Source organism: Pan paniscus, chromosome 13 (genome assembly GCF_029289425.2).
Source record: "Pan paniscus chromosome 13, NHGRI_mPanPan1-v2.0_pri, whole genome shotgun sequence".
NCBI classification, from domain to species: Eukaryota; Metazoa; Chordata; class Mammalia; order Primates; family Hominidae; genus Pan; species Pan paniscus.
Genome location: NC_073262.2, coordinates 44140417 through 44164069, shown reverse-complemented (window position 1 = coordinate 44164069; position 23653 = coordinate 44140417). Strand labels below are relative to the sequence as shown.

The following is a 23653-nucleotide window of genomic DNA, read 5'->3' as shown; positions in this document are numbered from 1 at the left end:
ACTGCCATTGGCCCTTTATGGACTGCAGGTGCTCTTATTCAATTAAGCCGGGCCATATCACAGCTCAGCATAAATACCCTCTACTTACTTAAAAGGGAATTTTAAAAACTTAGGACTAGGAACCTCTTTTAATAATTTCACAAATAGATATTGAGGGATGAGCACAAAATAAATGCTTGGCAGATCAACTTACTTGGGTTCACATAAAACTTAAGATGATTTTAAAGTAATTTACATAACACAGCCCAAGTTTTCAAAGATGTTTTATTAAGGTCATACAAAAGTCCAGTCAATACCATCACTGAAATATCTAAATAGCTTCCTCCCCCCCCCACCTTTTTTTTTTGAGACAGAGTTTTGCTCTTGTTGCCCAGGCTGGAGTGCAGTGGCATGATCTTGGCTCACTGCAACCTCCGCCTCCCAGGTTCAAGCAATTCTCCTGCTTCAGCCTCCCAAGTAGCTAGGATTACAGGCACCCAATACCATGCCTGGTTAATTTTTGCATTTTTAATAGAGACGGGGTTTCACCATGTTGGCCAGGCTGGTCTCAAACTCTTGACCTCAGGCCATCCGCCCGCCTCGACCTCCCAAAGTGCTGGGATTACAGGCGTGAGCCACCGCATCTGGCTAAACAGCATCCTCTTTCTGAGCTTCTTGGATCTTCAGATCTCCTGCCACATCATGTCAGCTTTCTGCATGGCTACTTCCATCTCCTCCTCCTTGTCCCACACCTTCTGCTTCTGGGAGTAGAGCTCTGCCATGAGCTCATTGAGCTCCAAGAACTCCTGCAGGGCCAGCTTTTGCTGCTGATGGGCATCTTTCAGTTCTTTGGCTTGGGATTTCAATGTCTCTGAAGCTTCAACCAATTGCTGAAAAAAAAATTACAGATGTTTTATGTTTGCTTAACAAAGGTCTGGAAGGCTGTACATTTAGTCTTACACTATATTAAAGAGTTACAAGTGACAGCCAATGCTGGTTACAGATTAAAGCCACAGATGGGAGAAATCCCCTGCTTGGAAAAAGCCCTGTGCTCACCTCACCCCAGCCAAACATTCAATGGGAAGACCACCTGGGCTCAGGTGCTGAGCAACAACCCCACACCAAGAAAGACCCTGCAACTGCATGGAGTAACTTACAGCAGGACAGCTGGCTCTGTAATGCCAACCTCTGCCCGAGGTCTTCTACACAATTGCAAAGGTGAATAAAGCATTTGGGCACTCAATCTAGTTACTTAAACACAAGAAGAAGCAGAAGCAGAAAAAAATACATAGGCAAAGTGCTGAAGATTTAAATCAGGCCAGGCACTCATGCCTGTCATCCCAGCACTTTGGGAGGCTAAGGTGGGAGGATCACTTGAGCCGAGGAGTTCAAGACCAGCGCCTGGGCAAAATAGTGAGACCTCATCTCTTAAAAAAACTAAAAAAGAAAGAAAAGAAAATTAAGAAGAAAGAGATTTAAATCAAAGACTCCCTGGGTGGAGGGCCACAAGTAGGACTTACCACAAGTTCAGCTGCACTGACAACCCAACCTTACCACTTGCTGCACTGGTGACCCTGACCTCCCTGCAGCTGATCTGGCCAACAGTCTGGCTGTTTAGTCACTGTCACACTTGCTGGACTAAGACTGGAAGTGATGAGACCTGGAGCAAGCTGGCAGGGTGGCTCCCACATGGGGAGGAAAGGCCTCCCCAGGCCTCTCTGGGTCCAGCTCAGAGTCACTGTGACTGTGTCAAGCAATGAGATGCCACCCAGCCCACACTGCAATCCCAGACAAGTCATGCAGGGGGATGATACCACAGATGATCTTAAGAAGCAATTTGGGTTTAAAATCTGCCCCATTTTAGAGGACAGATCACAAACTACAGGTCCAAGGACTTCAGTGTATAAATGAATGTATTTTAGAAAACAGAGCCTATGCAGTGAGCTGAGATCGCATGACTGCAGCCTGGTGACAGAGAGAGATTCTGTCTCAAAAAAAAAAAAGAGAAAAAAGAACCTAATTGTGTTATTACTATACTTAATGGCATTTGAATATAAAGTTCACATATCTTACTAAAAACCAAATTTATAAAGGAGTTACGGGGGAATCAGCCACATTTTAACATATGTCCTCTTTTGCAATTCCCTGTCCTTACTAAGATGCCCCTTCTAAGAGCAGGGGGCATGGTGTAGACAGAAGGACGAGGTCACTGGTGTCAGGCGCAGCGTGTCACTGCAGATAACACAGTGCCCTCTGGACATCGTTCCTCATTCAGAATGGGCGGGGCTGGGGGAGTTGCTGCTTACTCTGCGGGGTTGAACTGGAGATGGCAGATGATGACTGTGAAGTGGGTGCCTGCTGCAGGCAGCATGCTGAAAGGCACCCATGGCAGGGAGCCAAGCCCAGCTAGCTGACATGGGCTGTGTAGCAACTGGGCACAGCAGGGGCCCTGGAACCAGGCTTGGCCCTGGTGTCCTGCGTGCAGCAGGGACAGTCCATGAGCGGGAGTCCCAAGGAGGTCTTTAAACATCTGTATGAACTGAACCTTACAAAACTCTGCAAAGCCTCTTAAGCCTTTCTCACCCAGAACCGAACTGCCTACCTTGTGCATGTCCTCCTTCTCCTGCCACACCATGTGGTGCTGCTTCTCTGGCCCGCGTAGCTGCTGTGTGAAATCTTGTCGAGGCACCGCCTTGTCCTCAAGTTGTCACTCAAGCCTGTTTGAATATGAGCAAAAGAGGAAATAATTTGTGTTCCTTTCTGTGTAGCAACTATATGTAAACGTTGTTAGCTGACTTATTGAAATGATTTAATAATTCACAGGACTCTTTTTAGTTCTGTATACTAAATAAAATACACAAGGCAGCAATACTTAGGGGCCAGAAACACTGTTTACTACAAGTCAGTTATGGAATCATAACTTACAGTAAAAATGGGCATGTCCAAGGCTCAATTTTTCTTTTGTCATTTACAGTAGAATAAATAGTTTGTTGCTAATTTTCTACACTGTCTACTGGGAATATGTGTTACTTTTATAATCAGAAAAATAAATATTGCAGCCATGTAGCATATAATGATGTTTCGGTCAACAACAGACAGCATATATATAACAGTGGTCCCATAAAGTTATAATACCATATTTTTCCTGTTTAGATACATTTTTCTGTGTTTAGATACATAAATCCTTGCTGTACAGGTCTGTTGCCAAGGGGCAATATGCTATACCATGTGGCCTAGGTGTGCAGTAGGCTGCACCACCTTGGTTGGTCTAAGAACACTCTGTGATGTTCTCACGTCAACGAAATTACCTGATGATGCATTGTCGAGAACGTATCCCAGCCGCTGAAGGACGCGTGGCTGGACTGAAGAGCACCGTGTGATGCCGGCTACAGCTGAGTTCTGTGCATGATGTGGTTGGAGCCCTGAGGAAGGGGGGGCTATGGACTGAATGGTGTCCCCCCCAGCCAATATTAGACGCTGAAGCTCTAATCCCCAATGTGACTGTAGTTGGGGACAGGGCCTATAAGGAGATGATGAAGGTTAAGTGAGGTCATAAGGGTGGGCCCTGATCCAACAGGATTCGTGTCCTTATAAGAGACCAGAGAGCTTGGGTGCTACCTCCCTGTGGGAGGACATGGTGAGAGGTGGCTGTGTGCAAACCAGGAAGAGAGGCCTCTGGGGCTTTTAGCCTCCAGAACTGTGAGAAAATAAAACCCTGCTGTTTAAGCCACTCAGTCAGTGGTATTTTTTAGGGTGCCTGGGGCTAATACAGAAGGATTCACCCTCCTGGGGAGAAGGGGCCAGTGGCCTCCTCTGATTTTCTCGGCTGTCCGCAGAACTCCGTCCCTGCCCCTCCTCCTTTTGCCAAAGCATCTTTCTAAGGGAAGACCTGATTGCACTGTTCAGAGGTCCCCAAAGGCCACAGAAAAGTCTCAACTCCTGGACCTCACGAGTCCCATCCCACTGGGGGAGCTCCCTCTCTCTTCTCTGCTCTCCTCTCAGGAGGGAAAGTTAAGGGCCTGCTTGGCCACCCTCCAGGGAGATGCCATGGTGGGATGCTGCATCCTGGTGATGAGCTGGGGGTAAGCCAGCACGTCTCCTCCAGGGCTTTTCCCAGAACTGAATACACACTAAGATGATCTTTAGGGATGGAAGAATCAAACTGGGAAGAATCACACACCTGTAGTCCCACCCTACAAGGAAGTCTGAGGCTGGGGGATCACTTGAGCCCAGGAATTTGAGTCCAGCCTGGTCAACATAGTGAGAACCATGCCAAAAAAATAAATAAATAAAAAGGAAGAATCAGGTGACTGTTCCAAACTCCTCCAAAATGGGTATTGGGTCCCCACTCTGCTCTTCCCGGGACAGGGGTGTGCCTTTCCCTTTCTTGTTGGCCATAAACCCACTCCCTCTCACCAAAGAAATAAGAAAAGAAAAAGTGTTCACAGCACTTTGAGTTATGCGAGGTGTGCAGAATTTATCAGGCCCAGAGAGACAGGAATATGGACTTCAGTCACACGCCTTGTACTCATGCCCTGGGGTGACTGTTTAAAGGCATTTTGTTCCTGACTAGCTCAACCCATTATCTTCCTGTTCCTGGAATTTGTGATACCAAAGACAATGTAGACAATGTAGAGACAATAAATAGCTTTTTTTTTTTTTGAGACAGAGTCTCGCTGTGTTGCCCAGGCTGGAGTGCAGTGGTGCTATCTCGGCTCACTGCAAGCTCCACCTCCCGGGTTCATGCCATCCTCCTGCCTCGGCATCCAGAGTAGCTGGGACTAAAGGCACCCGCCGCCATGCCCGGCTAATTTTTTGTATTTTTAGTAGAGACGGGGTTTTACCGTGTTAGCCAGGATGGTCTCGATCTCCTGACCTTGTGATCCGCCTGCCTTGGCCTCCCTAAGTGCTGGGATTACAGGCATGAGCCACCGCGCCCAGTCTTCTTCTTTTTTTTTTTTTGAGATGGAGTTTCACTCTATTGCCCAGGCTGGAGTGCAATGGTGTGATCTCGGCTCACTGCAAACTCCGCCTCCCAGGTTCAAGTGATTATCCTACCTCAGCCTCCCAAATAGCTGGGACTATAGGTGCTCACCACCATGCCTGGCTAATTTTTGTATTTTTAGTAGAGGAAGGGTTTCATCATGTTGGCCAGGCTGGTCTTGAACTCCTGACCTCAAGTGATCCTCCCACCTTGGCCTCCCAAAGTGCTGGGATTACAGGTGTGAGCCACCACGCCTGACCCAATAAATAGCTTACGTTATTTTCATATAAATTCCTCAGGCTAGGCCAGCCAAGGTGGGAGGATCCCTTCAGGTCAGGAGTTCAAGACTAGCCTGGACAACACAGCAAGACTTCCTCTCTAATTTCAAAATTCTTGGTAAACAACTTAGGAACTGCCTCTTCTTTTCCTTTATAAAACCCACGTATAACTGCTGCCAATATATTAAGACAACTTGCATCTCCAGGGTTGCACTTCTCAAGCTTGGCCCAAATAAACTCTATTTTTTTTCAAGATGGAGTTTCGCTCTGTTGCCCAGGCTTGAGTGCAGTGGCGTGATCTCAGCTCACTGCAACCTCTGCCTCCCAGGTTCAAGGGATTCTCCTGCCTCAGCCTCCTGAGTAGCTGGGATTACAGGCATGAGCCACCATGCCTTGCTAATTTTATTTTATTTTTTGTATTTTTTGTAAAAACGGGCAAGGTGGGTCTCACCACGTTGCCCAGGCTGGTCTTGAACTCCTAACCTGAAGCAATCCTCCTGCTGTGGCCTCCCAAAGCACTGGAATTACAGGCATGAGCTGGTGTGCCTGACCCAACCTCTCCACTTACGTTAATTTTGCCTCCTTTCTTCCTTTTTTTTTTTTTTTTTTTGAGACGGAGTATGGCTCTGTTGCCCAGGCTGGAGTGTGCAGTGGCCCAATCTCGGCTCACTGCAACAACTACCTCCCAGGTTCAAGCGATTCTCCTACCTCAGCCTCCTGTGTAGCTGGCATTACAGGTGCCTACCACCAGCCCGGGGAATTTTTGTATTTTTAGTAGAGACGGGTTTTCACCATATTGGCCAGGCTGGTCTCGGGAACTCTTGACCTCAGGTGATCCACCCGCCTCGGCCTCCCAAAGTGCTGGGATTGCGGGCGTTAGCCATCACGCCCGGCCCGTTTTCTCCTTTTGGGTCACAAAAGTGATTGAATCCTGCCACTTCCCGGGTGCTGGGTGGGAACAGGGAAGAGGGGGATAATTGCGGTGCTGCTGTGACTTGGGTAGATGGCGGCAAGGCCTCTCAGAGGTGGCCTTGTTTGCAAAGATCTGAATTAGGCAGGGAGAGGAGCAGGCCTGGGGCAATCAGGGAGGGGCAGTGGCACACTGGGAGCAAGGCAATGTTCCGCGACCCACAGAGGCAGCGCAGTAGCTGTTCCAACCCTGGTCAGAAGACACCCCGGAAATGCCTCAGCAACCGCGCAGCCTTTGATGACCCCGCTGCCTTCCCGCCAATCCTACATCCAATCAGAGAGCGTCCCCAGTACACATGTTGAGCAATGGCCAATCAGAACTGGGATCCAGCCCTCAGCCCGCCTCCCAGGATCTCCAAGCCAATGGCGGCCTGGCACCAGCGGGCCAATCCCGTGCAGCGCGCACGGGCAGGAGGTTGCAGTTGGGCGCTCAGCAGCTGTGGCAGCCGGTTGAGGTCTGGAAGTAGCGTTGGGCTGAAGCAGCGGAGTTCGCCATGGTAAGACCCGGGTCACTCCCGCCCCGCAGATGCCCAGGCAGACGAAGTTGGCCTCGGGTGGACAGAGGGACGTTGTTGCGGGCCTGGGCGCTGACAGGAGGCCAGAGAAGGACGCAGGGTCTAGTGCGGGACAGGAGGACACGGGATCGTTTCCTGGATCTTTGGGTCCCAGAGCAGGGACGGCGGCTTTTGTTTTAGATGAAGCTGCCGGCCTTTAGTGAACGGGAGCATTGACGGTGTCCCGTCCCCCAGAGAGCAAATAGTGGCGTCGCCTCCTGAAGACGGGAGGGCGCTGCTCCCACTTCACACGTCTTTGTGCTACTGGAAACAACTGAGGAGCCCCAGGAGCCTTCGCTGACGGGGGTTGGGGCTGTGGACATTGGTCAGATGAGGAATTAAGGCTCAGACGCTGCTGCAACATTGCCTCGTTCACCTAAAGGCAACCGTTAGGCCAGGCGCGGCGGCTCATGCCTGGAATCCCAGCCCTTGGGGAGGTGGAGGCGGGCGGATCCCCTGATGTCTGGAGTTCAAGATCAGCCTGACCAGCATGGCGGAACCCAGTCTCTACAAAAAAATACAAAAATTACCCGGGCATGGTGATGCGAGTCTGTGGTTCCAGCTACTCGGGAGGCTGAGGTGGGAGGATCAACCGAGCCTGGAACTTTGAGGCTGCAGTGAGTCGTGATGGCGCCACTGCACTCCAGCCTGGGCCACAGAGACCCTGCCTCAAAAAACCAAACAAAAAAAGCAGCCTATTAACATAGCAGATTCCCAAGTCCCAAGTCTGAATAGCTGTGGTTTGTCAGTTATCCTTTTTTTCCTTTCTTTTTCTTTCTGAGACAGCACTCAACAAATGCTGTGTTGCCCAGGCTGGAACACAGTTGCAAGATCACGGCTCCCTGCAGCCTTGAACCCCTGGCTTCCAGCAGCCCTCCCACCTCAGCCTTCCGAGTAGCTGGTACTACAGGTGTGTGCCACCACACCTGGCTAATTTGTAAATTTTTCATAGGGACAGGGACTCACTATGTTACCCAGGCTGGTCTCAAACTGGTCCCAAGTGATCCTCTCACCTCAGCCTTCTAAAGTGCTGGGATTATAGGAATGAGCCACCACACCCAGCTTGGCAGGGTTTAAAGAAACCACCAAAGGACAGTGCAGTGTCCCAGCACTGATGACGTCTGGGAGCCATTACAGGCTTCAAGGGGTAGAGAGAGGGAGTGGTTACAAGAAATTGGGAGGGTAGTTTTATGAAGAGGGCAGCCTGCCAAAAGTGTGGCCTTGAGAGGGATTCAGGTCACCCACAGCAGTTGAGCAGGAAGGGGCCAAGGAGGGAGTACCCTGGCACTGCTTTCCTCCAGCCCCCCAGTATCCCACTGCTGCCTGCCATTGACCAAACCAGCAAGAAGCCAGAGGGCGAGGAAGGCCTCTGATGCTGTTCTCAAGGGTCAGCCTTCGAGAGCACAGAGCAGGTGGTGAATGATGGACGGGGTAGATCTGGGGGGCAGAGAGACACACACTGAGCACCTGGGCTTGGACCATGGTGACCTGGGACCTACTCTCTATTTCCTTACCCAACCCGACTACCTTATCCTTTGATCAGGACATAATCAAAAACTGCTACATATTCTTCAGAGAATTACTGTGACGGGCTATAATGTGGGGTTGATTATTGACATTACATGGCTTCCAAGTTTTAAAATAACCTAAGTTTTGTGTAGGGGCAAACAGGTTCTAGGGCTACCTCTAGAACTTACTAGCTAGTATGGTTTACAGCAATTAGTTTTCACAGCGACAAAGGGATCAGTCACTAACCCTCCTAGGAAATATCGATTGTGAAAGCGCCAGATACTGAAGCACTATATAAATATTAAATTAGAATATTTTGCATGCCATATAGTTTCAAGTTGCCTTGAAATGAATGGGTTCACTTTTATGTTCCTGTTCACAGCGCGAGTGTATCTCTATCCACATGGGGCAGGCGGGTGTCCAGATCGGCAATGCCTGCTGGGAACTGTACTGCCTTGAACATGGAATTCAGCCCGATGGCCAAATGCCAAGTGATAAAACCATTGGTGGCGGGGACGACTCCTTCAACACGTTCTTCAGTGAGACTGGAGCTGGCAAGCACGTGCCCAGAGCAGTGTTTGTGGACCTGGAGCCCACTGTGGTCGGTAGGTGCCTGGGCACTGGATGGCAGCTTTCCTGAGAGGGTGGGAGAGCATTGGTAAAGCCCCGTGTGGGCTCCTTTGAATCCTCCTGCTGAAAGGATGGGATAGACAGGCATATGCCCATGGCATTGTTAGGAGAGAAACTGAAAGGTTCGTAATGAAAGTGTCTGTGAGACTCGGCTCCTAATTTAGGAAAACCTGACCTACAGGGAAAAGCTGCTTTGCCAGCAGTAAGATGGGCTGTGAAGAGATTCCCTTGTGCGTGCCTCAGCCCTGCTCAGGTGGCCCTGCCTGCAGGGTGCAGTGGCATTGGTTCCCTCCCGAATGCTGTGCATTCTCTTATGCTGGTGCATGAGAGTCTTGACCTGCATCTTAGGCATAGAAGGTAAGTACAGAACAGTCATTTGCTTCCTTCAGATTCGCAGCCTGAGGTAGTTTCCAAGGAGAGCTACAAAGAGGCAGCACCTTTCAGTGGCCCCCCAGGAGATGACAGCATCACCTGAAAGCCTGTGGGACCCAGGTCATCCAGGGTGCCCTGATGGGACTGCCCTGCAGAAGTCACACTGACCTGGTGACTGCCCAGGTTGTAAGAGTTTCTAACTTACAGCCTTTGATGTAGCTACACGTAGGAAAGAATTATGTACCTGCGTAGGAGTGCAAGAGCTTATTTCCTTTCACTGGGAACTGGTTGTGCTGACATTTATACAACAAGCTGAGTTTAACTTTGTAGAGTCATAAATTGCATATGCAGTTTGGTTATCACACAGAGACATTTTCTACCAGACACTGCCACTGTTGACCTATGACATGTAGGTCATGTACTTTGAACAGCATGTGCTCTGTAGAAGTGAACACTCCTGGAATGTGTCCATCTTGGTGAGTACAGGCCTTAAAAATTCACAGCACACACTGTCTCTTTTGCAGATGAAGTGCGCACAGGGACCTACAGGCAGCTCTTCCACCCGGAGCAGCTGATCACTGGGAAGGAAGATGCAGCCAATAATTACGCCAGGGGCCATTACACCATCGGCAAGGAGATTGTTGACCTAGTCCTGGACCGGATCCGCAAACTGGTAAGAAGAGAAGGTTTCATGTGGCCATTGTCTTGCATGGGAGAGGTAGTTCTTGGAATGTGAAAGGAAGTCATTTTATCAACACTTAGACCAGCATCTTGGCCGGGCGCGGTGGCTCACACATGTAATCCCAGCACTTTGGGAGGCTAAAGCGGGTGGATTACCTGAGGTCAGGAGTTTGAGACCAGCCTGGCCTACATGGTGAAACTCTATGTCTACTAAAAATATAAAAATTAGCTGGGTGTGGTGGCACACACCTGTCCTCCCAGCTACTTGAGAGGCTGAGGCAGGAGAATTGCTTGAACCCGGAAGGCGGAGGTTGCAATGAGCTGAGATTGCACCACTGCACTCTAGCCTGGGAAACAGAGCAAGATTCCGTCTCAAACAAACAAACAAAAACTTAGACCAGCATCTTGAGTCCTACTGAGTCTGCAATGGTGATTTGTCCGTAGATCTTTGCTTTTCTTTGCTTCAAAGTGTACTGCGTGTTTATTATGGATGATTTGAATCCATATCAACTCTTTAGAAGCAAAGAGAAGCGGCCCTGGCTTGTTGGAGGTTGGTGGTGTGGCTTCCACGGGCATTGGCTCACGTTGTCTGGTTTCTCTCAGGCGGATCTGTGCACAGGACTGCAGGGCTTCCTCATCTTCCACAGCTTTGGGGGCGGCACTGGCTCTGGGTTCGCATCTCTGCTCATGGAGCGGCTCTCAGTGGATTACGGCAAGAAGTCCAAGCTAGAGTTTGCCATTTACCCAGCCCCCCAGGTCTCCACAGCCGTGGTGGAGCCCTACAACTCCATCCTGACCACCCACACGACCCTGGAACATTCTGACTGTGCCTTCATGGTCGACAATGAAGCCATCTATGACATATGTCGGCGCAACCTGGACATTGAACGTCCCACGTACACCAACCTCAATCGCCTGATTGGGCAGATCGTGTCCTCCATCACGGCCTCCCTGCGATTCGATGGGGCCCTGAATGTGGACTTGACGGAATTCCAGACCAACCTCGTGCCGTACCCCCGCATCCACTTCCCCCTGGCCACCTACGCCCCAGTCATCTCAGCCGAGAAGGCCTACCATGAGCAGCTGTCTGTGGCCGAGATCACCAATGCCTGCTTCGAGCCAGCCAATCAGATGGTCAAGTGTGACCCCCGCCATGGCAAGTACATGGCCTGCTGCATGTTGTACAGGGGGGACGTGGTCCCCAAAGACGTCAATGCGGCCATCGCCACCATTAAGACCAAGCGCACTATCCAGTTTGTGGATTGGTGCCCGACTGGATTTAAGGTATGACTGGGTGATGTGGAGGCCTTTCAGCAAGCAGCAGATGCACAAAATAACACTGGCCCTGAAGGCCCACGTCCTTTGGGGAGATTATCCCTGTTCCATGGGCTAGGCATGTGGGCATAAATTAGTGAACCAGAGTTGATAATTGATTCAGTGATTTTTTTTTTTTTTTGAGACAGTCTTGCTCTGTCAACCAGGCTGGAATGCAGTGGTGCGATCTCAGCTAACTGCAATCTCTGCCTCCCGGGTTCAATCAATTCTCTGGCCTCACCCTCCCAAGTAGCTGGGATTACAGGTACCCGCTACCACGCCCGGCTAATTTTTGTATTTTTAGTAGAGATGGGGTTTCACCATGTTGGCCAGGTTGGTCTTGAACTCCTGACCTCAGGTGATCTGCCTGCCTCAGCCTCCCAAAGTGCTGGGATTACAGTCGTGAGCCACTGCACCCAGCTCAGTGATGTCTTTTGAACTCTCTTTCTGAGTCATCACACTATATATCTGTGGTGAGCTTTATTTATTTATTTATTTTTTGAGACAGGGTCTCGCTTTGTCCCCCAGGCTGGAGTATAGTAGTGTGATCTTGGCTCACTGCAACCTCTGCCTCCCAGGCTCCAGCGATTCTCTCACCTCAGCCTCCCAAGCAGCTGGGACCACAGACATGCACCACCATGCCCGGGTAATTTTTTTTTTTTTTTTGAGACAGAGTCTTGCTCTGTCACCCAGGTTGGAATGCAGTGGCGTGATCTCGACTCAATGCAACCTCCACCTCCCGGGCTCAAGCAGTTCTCTGCCTCAGCCTCCCAAGTAGCTGGGATTACAGGCACCTGCCACCACGCCTGGCTAATTTTTGTATTTTTAGTAGAGATGGGATTTTGCCATGTTGGCCAGGCTGGTCTGGAACTCCTGGCCTCAGGTGATCCACCCGCCTTAGCCGCCCAAGTGCTGGATTACAGGCACAAGCCACTGCACCCAGCTAATATTTGTATTTTTAGTAGAGATGGGATTTTGCCATTTTAGCCAGGCTGGTCTCAAACCCCTGGCCTCACGTGATCTGCCCGCCTGTCTCCCAAAGTGCTGGGGTCACAGGCTTGAGCCACCACACCTGGCCTGATGTTGTCATTTATAGAACAAGTTTGCTGATCCCTGCTCTAGTTGACCCTGTGCACTGCTGCCAGGACCTCAGGTCATGCTATTCCCGAGTTCTGAAACTTGGAATGCTTCCCCTTTGGTTACCACCTTGGAATGTCACCCCCTACTTAGGCAGGCACATGGACCACTTTGACCACTTCCTGCTGCTGTGGTAGCAGCATTCATATGACTCTTGACCCAGGATCTGCTACCTTTGCATATCCACAGTGGCTTGTTTTGTGGGTCAGAAGTGGGTATGATGTTCCTTGTGATAGCATGGGCAAGAGTTGTGTACTCTGAATCTATCTGGGTGGAAGAAGTTTAGCTACAGAATTTAATTGTAATCTACAAAGAAGACAAGCAGCATACATTTTCAGAGGGAAGACTGTCTTCACCTGGGCACCTATCACATGTCACAGGTACTAGGACACAGCCCTTTAGGTAGCTTGGGATCCCACCAGGGTGGCTACCTCCAAGGTTCCTTTCTCTATTCCTCGTCTGGAACTATCACCCTGCCTGGTGCAGAGAAGGGCTTAGTGATGTTTGTGAGGTGAACTGAGCATTCTCCGTGTCACCTACAGGGTGTCTTCTGTTTGAGGAAAAGTAGCTACCATTTCTAGGTTTGATATAAGCTTCACGGACTGCTTTCTTTCCCTTCTCTGGCAGGTGGGCATTAACTACCAGCCCCCCACAGTGGTCCCCGGGGGAGACCTGGCCAAGGTGCAGCGGGCTGTGTGCATGCTGAGCAACACCACGGCCATTGCGGAGGCCTGGGCCCGCCTGGACCATAAGTTCGATCTCATGTATGCCAAGCGAGCCTTTGTGCACTGGTACGTGGGCGAAGGCATGGAAGAGGGAGAGTTCTCTGAGGCCCGCGAGGACCTGGCAGCTCTAGAGAAGGATTATGAAGAGGTGGGTGTGGATTCCGTGGAAGCTGAGGCTGAAGAAGGCGAAGAATACTGATGGGAGGGTGTGGTGGGTTCTCCCCTGCCACCCCCGGGATGGCTGCTTCCAAGTTGTTTGCAATTAAAGGTTCTGTATAAAAACCAAGACCTCTGTGTGTCGTGCAGCTTAGCTCTGCCTACAGGAGCTAGTGGGACCCCAGAGCCTGCATGGACAGCGGTGGGGTGCCAGCCTGCCCTGCTGGCGTGGGGTTGGGGGCAGCAGGTCTGTACATAAGCAGCTGCCACAGAAGTAACCTGACCAGGGGAAAACAGTGTTTCTTCAAAGCCAGGCGTTCAATGTATAGATTTCCTAAATTCTAGGAAAGCAGAGTCAGGGTTTTCAACTGAATCTGTGATTTTTCGGGCTTCTTTATTGATGGGTCATGCTGGCTAAAAGGGAGACTAGAAGTGTTGGAGGTCTGTGGATGGGGCTTGTCCATGAAGTCTCTAAAGCTGTGGGTCAAATGTGTAAGGTCAGGACATTTTAGAGGGGGAAAGAATATTAACCGAGTTCCGCACAGCATTCGTGACCCACAGAAGGTTACAACACACCCATGCTGACCCCAGTGCTCCACGGTAACCTGGAAGGCAGCGTTCGCCCTCTGTGCACACACACAGCCACCCTGTCCCTCAGCACTGTCAACAGTCTTGGTAGAAAACCTCCCATGAGGTGGGAGATCGAGACCATCCTAGCTAACATGGTGAAACCCCGTCTCTACTAAAAATACAACAAAACTAGCCGGGCGTGGTGGTGGGCACCTGTAGGCCCAGCTACTTGGGAGGCTGAGGCAGGAGAATGGCATGAACCTGGAGGCGGAGCTTGTAGTGAGCCAAGATCGCACTACTGCACTCCAGCTTGGGTGACAGAGCAAGACTTCGTTTCAGAAAAAAACAAAACAAAACAAAACAAAAAAACCTCCCACATTTCACTCCAAGTGAAGCTTGTTGATGTCTATTTATAAAAGACCTGGCAATCCAGACACCTTTTCTCAGAACCCAAATCAGGTTCAGGAAGTTGACCGATGGTGAAGGGACCTGGTTAGTTCACTGTGGCACAACCAGGACCAGCACAGAAACTTCATTCTAAGTGTGCCTTAATATGAAAAAAAAAAAAAAAAAAAAACGGTAGAGAGCATCTGACCTGGACCCTCTGCATCTCAGAAAGGTTTATTATCAACTGAAGGAGGTAACACGTAGCCTTTGCTGGGGACAAAGATGTGACAAGTCTCTGCGCCATCCTAGGTGCTGCCCTGCATAGGGCTCTTCCCAGGCCCGCCCCCCTTGGGCAGCCTGGTAGCGCTGGGCTGCCGTGGCATCCTCTGGCTGGATCCCTCGCGGCTGCTGCGTTCCACCAGGGCCAATGCTCCCCCGAGGGCAGCGCTGCCTTTATTTCTCCCTAAGGAGACACAGAGCACAATGATTAGGAATGGACGTGCCCTGTAAATGCAGCACCTGCTGTACTCGTGCTCCTTGGCCAACATCTGTGTCTACACATTTCCATCAAAGTCGCTTCAGCTAGAGGCCCTGCATCAGCCTCAAGTCCTGAGACTCAGAACCACTAAAGACAGGTCACATCCCAGAAGCCCTTCGCAGTGTGCAGGGGACCCTTTTGGATGTGTCCTAGGAGCGAAGCCACGCAAGGAGCACACTGCCACGGGAACATTTTGAAAGGACACATGCCACGGGCCCATTTAGGGAAAGGTAGGTGTGCTGGTCCACACCTAGCCTGGTCAGCAAACCTAGTCTGCCCTGATGGTGCCATCAGCGGCGGCAGCAGCAGGGACGCGCTGCCTCATCCTCAAGGTGTGTTCATGCTGGACTGCACATCTGAGCTGCCCCAGATGGTGACAGGCAGGAAGTACTGCAGTCACCAAGTCCTGGAATTGGGTTTCTGATTTTGATTTTGGTAGCTCTTTCATTGTTTCCTACCTACCTGAGTGTTCTGCAGTGGTCAAGCCTCTTGCTTTCGGGTTTAGCTGCCAGATTCCATGACAGGGTTCCTGCCACAGTCTGAATGCTTGAGACTTTCCTTCTGACCACCAGAGGCTCTCTTGGATGAAGACCACTGGTTCAGAGTTTCTTTGATTTGCAATTTGCTTACTTTACTCTTTAAGATAGCCAAGAAAAATCTGCAACCACACTTGGGCCAGAGCTTTATTTTAATGGGATGGATTTCCCTGGGCTCAGGGTGTTGACAGCATCGGCAAGACTGAGAGGACCCTCCAAGGTACAAACATGCCCGGGTAGCAGGCTTGCCCGTGGGGTCACAGCCCCCCATGCGGAGTGCCTTGGCCAGGGCTCTCCCCTGCTCTGGCCTGGTGGGGTCTGGCCCGTGGGCTCTAAACAGGGCATGTGTCCCCTGCCTGACTCAGTGTTGGGTCCCCCATTTCATCCCCCCAGCGTTTCCTTTGTCCTGACTGAGGAAGTGCCTTGACCACTCCAACCTAATCAGCTACATGTTCCCCCTGCAGGCTCAAACCCTGGCTGGGGCTTGCATGTTCCCAGACACTGATACACGTTTAGGTTGTTGCCTGGAACACTGAAAGATCTGACATGTTGCTAAGCACGTGGAAACTGGTCCCACCCCAGCCAAATTCCTTGCACCCTCATAGAAACTCCACACCCCACCCCCTCAGTGCGGTGTGCCTAGGCACAACCTCTTTCCTGGCTGTCCCTCGTGAGGGCACGCTGCAGCCCCCTCTGTATGTAAGCTCCCTAACAAATGCTTTGGACTGACCTCCCTGGCATTAAGTGTTTCTTCCTTTGGAATCCCAACTGGCTCTCATCTTGGAAAGGTTTGGGGCAGTCTCTTGCGGGAACTCCCCTGCCATCACTTTTAGGGTGACTCCAGACAAGGGTTCAGCCAACAGAACACCCAGCCTCAATCCTGGTCCTTCCCTGGCCTCTTATCAAGTGTAGTCAAATACCCTGCAAAGGGAAACTGGATTCCTGGAGAAAAGATGCAACCGGGTGTCTAGGGATCCATTAGGTCATTTGTTTCACCATCTGTCACCCTGAACAAGCAGAGACTCCTGTGTCTGAGATGCCGTGGACCCCCGCTCTTCCAGAGGTACCTCCAGCTCCCTTTCTATGCTAATACCACAAAATTCTCCCCATACCCTGCAGGGATAGGACGGCCCTCCTTATGAGTTTCCGGGGAGTTCTTCCTCAGAGAATGAGATCTTTGCTCATTCTTGCCTGGTGGTGGTGAGGGTTACAGCGGTGTCATGCTGGGAACTCTGTCAGCTTGTCACACTTGACTCAACAAAGATCGAGTCAGGGTTGCCCTGAGCCAAGGAGGAGCGCAGTCAGGAACACTTGGTGGGTGATGATTGGCCACCTCAGCCCAGCAGTGACTCGTGAAAAAGGCACAAAGCAGACAATGGCCACCACGCATCTCTTGTGGTACAAACTGCCATAATTCTAGTCCCCACTGACTGGTCAAGGGGCAAGGATTCTGTCTTCCATGAGCAGACGGGCCCCGCCACCCTGCAGCAGCTCCCACACTGAGCCAGCATCCTCCTCTGAGGCCACAGTCCCTCCGCAGGCCAGGCCAGACAGAGTCAGATCTTCTGTAGCCGCAGCCTAATCTGGGTGCTTAGGTGCCCATGTGCTCTCAGCTCCCCACAGCACACGGCATGGCAGGCCGCAGACCTAGGCCTGACTCAGAGTCGGCTTCCCTTCAGCTTGCTGCCATCTGAGCTTCCTCTCCTCCCCTCAGTAGTGACCCAGTCCCTTCTGGAAACAAGGATGAGAGCGAAGCAGAAAAGAGCAAATAATGCTTTTTTTTTTTTTAGAGTGGTGGGGGAGGGGGATTTAGAGACTGAGTCTTGCTCTGTCACCTGGGCTAGAGCACAGTGATGCAATTACAGTTCATTGCTGCCCGGAGCCCATGGCCTCGAGGGATCTTCCTGCCTCAGCCTCGATGTAGCTGGGACTACAAGCATGGGGCCACACCTAGCTAATAATGCTTATCTTTAAATCTGACAGGGTTGACAAACCCTGGAAATGTGAAACCAACATAACTGTAAGCCATAACTGATATTAAGAAAATCCTGGAAATCTTCAGGAATTGCGTGCTCTCGGGGCTAGTGGGGAGCCCTGTTCAGGCCTCCTCACTTTATGAAGGATGAGAAGGCCCAGAATAGAATGGCCTGCAGTGCCTTGCAGTGGCAAAACCAGCTTTGCTTAGCCCTGCTCCCTCAGGAGGGGCTACTGAGTCAGACGGGCTAGACAGTGGGATTGAACCAAGTGTGGCTGCAGGTTGGGGTGTGAGGGCGGGGTGACTGATGCCCCTACGCCTGGTCCCTGGAGGGCCCTCCTAAACGCCAAAGATAGTCAATGACCACTGAATGTTAAAAACAGCCTGGCTCAGCAGGGGTCAGTGGCTCATGCCTGTAATTCCAGTGCTTTGGGAGGCCAAGGTGGGAGGATCCTTTGAGGCCAGGAGCTAGAGACCAGCTGGGACAACATAGTGAGACCTCCATCTCCACAAAAAATTTAAAAATTAGCCAGGTGTGGTAGTGTGCACCTGTAGTCCCAGCTACTCAAGAGGAGGTGGGAGGATTGCCTGAGCCCACGAGGTTGAGACTGCAATGAGCTATGAGTGTGCCACTGCACTCCAGCCTGGGTGACAGAGCAAGACTGTCTAAAAAATAAATAAATAAAAAGTAAAAGAAAATGCAGAATTAGCTCAAATACTTTAATCTAAAATATCCAACATATTATTTCAATATGTAGTCAGTACATAAGTTATTCATAAGATGTTGCATTCACCTTTGTTCTTTTTCTTGTTTCTTTGTAGAAATGGGTGGGGTCTTGCTATTTTGCCCAGGCTGGTCTCAAACTCTGAGCTTCAAGTGATGCTCCTGCCTCAGCCTCCCAAAATGTTGGGATTACAGGTGTGAACCAATGCCCAGCCTCATTCACTTTGGGGTTTTTTGTTTATTTTTGAGACAGGGTCTCACTCTCTCACCCAGGCTGGAGTGCAGTGGTGCAGTCACAGCTCACTGCAACCTCAACCTCCCAGGCTCAAGCAATCCTCCAACCTCAGCCTCACAAGTAGTTGGAACTACAGATGTGTGCCACCATGCCCTGCTAATTTTTGTATGTTTTGTAGAGATTGGGTCTCCCTGTGTTGCCCTGGCTAGTCCTGAACTGCTGAGCTCAAGAGATCCAGCAGCCTCGGCCTCCCAAGGTGTGGTGGGTTTTTTGCATTCCCTTTTGTACCGGTCCTTTGGCATCTGCTGTGCATACCACACGCAGTGCAATGACCACGCCAGCCATGTGTGGCTCGAGGTTCCTGTAATCAGGCAGCACAGCTCAGGTGAGACTCACGGCTTCCACACTCCAAACGTCATCTTACACGCATGCTCTGGACAACTTTAAAAACGTATAGTTTCCCTAAACTTAAGTATAATGCTTGACTGAATTTATTTTTCCCTCAATGACTCCAGACTCTTACCAAGACAAGCATCGCCCCTCTGTGCTTCTAGGGTTTTCTATTTCCCCTTCCCTGTGGGTATGAGTGAATCTGGTGGTGGTTGTCCCCACAGGCCGTCTGGATGGCTGGGGGACAGGCATCCAGAGGACCCAGGGTGCCTGCTGCGGCTCACAGAGGCAAGCTCAAGAGGGCCTGGCCCACAGCCTGGAGAACTCCACACCCGAGTCCTGTGGGAAACCTATGGCCTCCATGCCCCCCAGCCAGATCACTCCGACAACCCCCCCTGCCATCTGGGGTGGCAGAATCCTCCACCCCAGATTCTGCCATTACCAGGGCAGCTGGAGCTCTGTGTGGTCAGATGCTGTAATATGTGGGCCTCAGAGAGCTCTCAGCATTCCATCTGTGGCCTCTGCCTCTCACTCAGCAACACAAGTCTGCCCCATTTCCCTCCACCTCCTCCTCAGGTTCCACTCTATCCCCACGGGGCCTCGGTGCCCTCATGTCATGGCTTTCTGCCACCCAGCCTACAGGACCTGGGCTATGCTTCCAGGACACAGCCCTCGAGAAACAAATGACCCTGAGGGGCCCAGCACTCCAGGCCACTCCTGTCCTCTGGTAAATTCTCTTGGAGCCCCCATTCGCTCACACGGCACCCCCTAATCCTCCCGGCCCCTCTATGCCTGCATTTCCAGTGCCACAACCCCCATATACATCTTGACTGTGCCCCCCACCTGCCTCCTCCTGCCCTGGGCCTACCAGCACCTGGACAGCACTCTGCCTCTCCCACGCCCTCCCACTGCCCCAGCTCACACCTGTGGGGCTCTGCCGACCCTTCCTGCTCCACCCTGTGTAACCCTTGCTGCTCTCTGGGCTCTGAAGCCTCCTCCCAACTACATTGCTAGCGGTTTTTCTTTTCTTTTCTTTTTTTTTTTTGAGACAGGGTCTTGCTCTGTTGCCCAGGCTGAAGTCCAGTCACAAGCTCTTGGCTCACTGCAACATCCCCCTCAGGCTCAGGCAATCCTCCACCTCAGCCTCCCAAGTAGCTGGGACTACAGATGGGTGCCACCACCACGCCCGCCTGGCTAGTTTTTTTTTTTTTTTTTGAGACGGAGTCTCGCTCTGTCGCCCAGGCTGGAGTGCAGTGGCGCGATCTCGGCTCACTGTAAGCTCCACCTCCCAGGTTCACGCCATTCTCCTGCCTCAGCCTCCCAAGCAGCTGGGACTAAAGGCACCTGCCACCATGCCTGGCTAATTTTTTTTGTATTTTTAGTAGAGACGGGGTTTCACCATGATAGCCAGGATGGTCTCGATCTCCTGACCTCGAGATCCGCCCACCTCAGCCTCCCAAAGTGCTGGGATTACAGGCGTGAGCCACCGCGCTGGGCCCTGCCTGGCTAGTTTTTGTATTTTTTGTAGAGATGGGGTCTTGCTATGTTGCCCAGGCTGATCTTGAACTCCTGAGCTCAAGGGATCCACCTGCCTTGACTTCCCAAAGTGCTGGGATTACAGGTGTGAGCCACCACACTGGTCTTGCTGGTGGTTTTCCTCACTGCCTCTCACTGGACTGAGTGTGATCATCTCACTTCCCTGCCATGCCCTCTGCCCTGAGAGCTAGGCCTGGCACCCAGAGCCCTGAGTGAGTGCTGAGTGAGCAGCAACGTCTCCTGGAGTGACAAGGACTCTGTTCCCAGTTTCTCCCTCCTGCTGGACACTTGCCCCTCAATTGCTCATCTCAGCCTACAGTCCATACACCCCTACTCCAGGCCTGTCCTTCAGGCCCTCTCCACCCTCTCTTGGGCCAGAGCTCTGGGTGGCAGGGAGGTGGCCGCTGTCAGGAGGCGCATGCAGGAGGCGCGACCAAAGACCCCTGGGCTCTCATAGGCCCCTGGCTCTGGGCCCCTGATCACACCTGGTGACACCTGGAAAGTGTCCCAACTCAGGAGTGAGGCGGGCAAGGGGGCTGAGTGCTGGAGTGTGGCCATGGGACCAGCACATGGCATCTGTGTGGCACTGCCCAGGAGACTCTGGGAAGGTGGGAGTCTCTGTTTCAGCCTCCAGACTTCCTGTCCAGGTAGGGGACAACTTCTAAGAGGCCAAGGTGTTTGTCACGCCTGGGGCTGTGCTCTCCAGCAGAGCACACTGCACCCGGCCGGCTGTCTTACCCTGGAGAGGGGCTCTTTACACTCACCACTAGTTCGCCTCTGGGGTGTGGGGGTGTCGGTCCTGTCCCCGGATGCCAGCCCGACTGTGGGGTCTAGAGACTGCCACACCATGTCTCTAAGAAACCGAGTCAGAAATAGTGCCCTGTGGCTAAGCGGCGGGGCAGTGGTGGCCTGCATGATCCTGCCCTTGCAGCTCAAAGCTGCTTGGGCCTCTTGGGGCCATGCAGTTTCCACGAAAACAAGGGAGAGCACCAACCCCCAGAGATAAGCCAATAAACGCAACCTGCAAAAGGAGAGAACAGGCAGCAAGAGAGGCGGAGGGAACCCGGGGGGCCTGGAGAGAGAGGCGAGTGTGTGGCAGCTGGGCTGCGGAGCAGAACCGGAGAGGCCGCAGGCTGCGGGCTGGAGGAAAACGAGGGCCTTGCAGGGGGGCTACTGTTCCTGGCAGAGAGAAAGGAGGCCTCTGGAGGTCAGAGAGAGACACAAAGAGAGCAGACAGAGCGAGGGTCAGTGAAGAGGCCAGCATGCAGGTGCCCGGGCCCTCTTGGGTCAGCGGGCGTGGGTGCCCAGGCCCTGGCACTCCCCCCATGAAGGCAGCCTGCTCTCTACGCCTTCTCAGGATGCCTGTGCGGGTCTCCTCGTGCTTCCAGGCAGGGAGCCAGCTCTGGGCCTCCTTCCATTGGCCTGGGAGGTTGTGCTGCATTTCAGGGAGAGCCATCGGGAGCAGAAGCAACATGCGGAGAGGATGAGCAGGGACAGAGGCTCCACCATGACACTCTCAGTCCCAGCATCTCCTCAGCCCAGTCACCACACTGGAGAGGGAGGAGGCCCTTCAGACCCCGCAGGCCTCTGCACCCTGGGAGTTCCGCGTCTGACTCTCTTCCTGCAATCATCAGAGGCAGGAACTGGGCCCAGGTGGGGTAAAGGCAGGAAGACCTCTGCCTGCCCTGCTCCCTGGGCACTTCCCTGGATGCTGTATACCACAGGACAGAGATCGAGACTGTCTTTTGAAAAACATTTAGAGACAAGATCTCACCCTGTCACCCAGACTGGTCTCAAACTCGTGGCCTCAAAGGATCCTCCCGCCGTGGGGTCCCAAAGATTATAGGCGTGAGCCACAGCGCCCAGCCCCAAACCGTCTTGATTCCCGACTTTTAGGATGAAGGCCTGAGTGAAGAGGTGGGGAGGAGCTAAGCGGAGGAGCCCTACCCAGCCTGGACCACCCTGGGGCACGCACTCTGCGTCCACCTGACCTGGACGTGCCTCCTAAGGCTGGCAGCGAAGCCCAGGAGCAGAGCCCACGGATGGGCCCTGCAGGTGCTGGGCCTAGACCGACAGACAGGCCTGGCCACTCAGGGCCACGCCGCCGCTGTGCCGCGCCTGCCCCCTCCCCGCCCGCCACCCCCGCCACTGGGGCAGGGACAGCGGGCCCAGCTCTGACCTCGGGTCTCGGGCACGCTCGACGTGGGCAGAGACACGGCCGCAGGGTCCTGGGGCTCGCTCGCTAGCCTCTGCCCGGCACACATGGACTTGAGCATCTGGAAGACGGCGAGGGGGGCCACGTTCAGCTTCAGCAGGTCCACCAGGATCCCAGCGGGGACAGACGCGGGGCCGGTGAGCCCTCTCCGCCCGGCGCGGCCACCTCCCTGAAGACCGGACAAGGACGGGGGCGGGGGCGGGGGCGGGGGCTCCTCCTGACCAGCGGGCCGGGCGTACCCGGAGAGCAGAGGTCGGGGGTGTCTGGCGAGCATGCGGCCCCCACCCGCCCCGCTCACTTGAACACGTCGGGGTCGATACCGCCGCCCGCCGCCTGAGCCAGCTCGTACAGCTCCAACTCCTCGGTGCTCAGCACCTTCTTCCGCCGCAGCGCCAGCTTCTGCCGGGCCGCCTCCAGCCCCGGGGGCGCCGCCGACCCCGGCCCAGGCCCTAAGCCCTGCGCCGCCATCCCCGCGGCCCGCCGAAAGGTGCGCCCCGCCCCGCCGCGCCCCCTAGCGGATGCGCCCACCACCCTCTCCGTGCAGCGCCAGCGTCTGGCCTCCCGGGCTGCCCTGGCGGGAGGGGCGGGAGCGCGGGGACGGGGCCGCCTCCGCGGCGTCATTGGAGCCCAACAGTTAGTGGGCGCTCACGGTGGCTGAGCGGCGCGCTAGGCGTCGGGAGTGGCATGGCGGACTGCAGGGGCCAGCTGCTTGGCGGTCAGGGCGTCCCTGATAGACTTGCATTGGTCGTGCTCGCTTAGGTGGCAGCACCCAGCCCAGTACCAGGCATACATTGGGCGCTCAGTCAATACCTGTTTCAAGAAAGCGTGCCATTTTCTGGTCCGCACCGGTGCACCACTAGGGGTCGCTTTTCGGGGGTCGGGGGGGTGGGGGGCACTAATCAACAACCCTGCTTACGCGCACGCACATTCCTTGCTAGGGAGAAAGTGCGTGAGCCCTACCTTGGGGCGCCAGAGGCCGCCACAACGCAGGCGCATTCAGCTAAGGACCACTCCCTCCCCCCGCACTCCTGCCTAGCCATTTCCCCTCCACGGCCGGCCGGCCTTCTTCGCTTTGCGCACTTGCCTTTTGAGGTAAAGGCCCAAAGAGGTAGAAGCGCTTTTCCCGCCCGGCCGCGGGGCGTGGCTCTGCGCGCAGCTTGATGACGACGTTTTGGCGCGGTGGCGGAATGGCGGCTTCCACCTCTGAGGCGGGCGACGCTATGGGTCCCACAGGTGAGTGGCGCGGGACGCGCGCGTGA

At 53.2% G+C, this 23653-nt stretch overlaps 3 protein-coding genes across 20 annotated transcripts in view; 2 read left to right on the top strand and 1 right to left on the bottom strand.

The window, feature by feature from the left end:
* Positions 1–247: 247 nt before the first annotated feature.
* On the bottom strand, positions 248–23568 carry LOC100980778 (mitotic-spindle organizing protein 2B-like). Of its 14 annotated transcripts, none has more exons than XM_055109369.1 (8): positions 23479–23568; positions 22693–23204; positions 22359–22507; positions 21201–21358; positions 14454–14708; positions 3288–3423; positions 2582–2696; positions 248–869 (listed from the first exon to the last, which is right to left on the bottom strand). In XM_055109369.1, the coding sequence occupies exons 2-8, from the start codon at positions 23013–23015 to the stop codon at positions 842–844; spliced, it is 1164 nt and encodes a 387-aa protein (XP_054965344.1). In that variant the 5' UTR covers positions 23016–23204; positions 23479–23568; the 3' UTR covers positions 248–841. The 14 variants fall into 14 exon arrangements, 10 of the variants coding, with proteins under 10 accessions (XP_054965344.1, XP_034810030.2, XP_034810032.2 ...); XM_034954139.3 differs by lacking the exon at positions 23479–23568 and adding an exon at positions 23355–23370; XR_010109442.1 differs by having other exon boundaries at positions 836–869; positions 3288–3499.
* On the top strand, positions 8639–14447 carry LOC129397330 (tubulin alpha-3 chain-like). Of its 2 annotated transcripts, none has more exons than XM_055109367.2 (4): positions 8639–8878; positions 9800–9948; positions 10560–11240; positions 13035–14447. In XM_055109367.2, the coding sequence occupies exons 1-4, from the start codon at positions 8677–8679 to the stop codon at positions 13329–13331; spliced, it is 1329 nt and encodes a 442-aa protein (XP_054965342.2). In that variant the 5' UTR covers positions 8639–8676; the 3' UTR covers positions 13332–14447. The 2 variants fall into 2 exon arrangements, with proteins under 2 accessions (XP_054965342.2, XP_054965343.1); XM_055109368.2 differs by lacking the exon at positions 8639–8878 and adding an exon at positions 9587–9684.
* LOC117979357 (sphingomyelin phosphodiesterase 4-like) overlaps positions 23489–23653 on the top strand; it is a 28525-nt gene continuing 28360 nt past the window's right edge. For 3 of the 4 annotated variants that reach the window (XM_034954124.2, XM_063595355.1, XM_034954123.2), the window contains exon 1: positions 23489–23627. The gene's annotated coding sequence lies outside the window, so the exon portion shown is untranslated. The remainder of the gene's footprint in view (positions 23628–23653) is intronic. The other variant, XM_034954125.2, reaches the window with a different exon arrangement.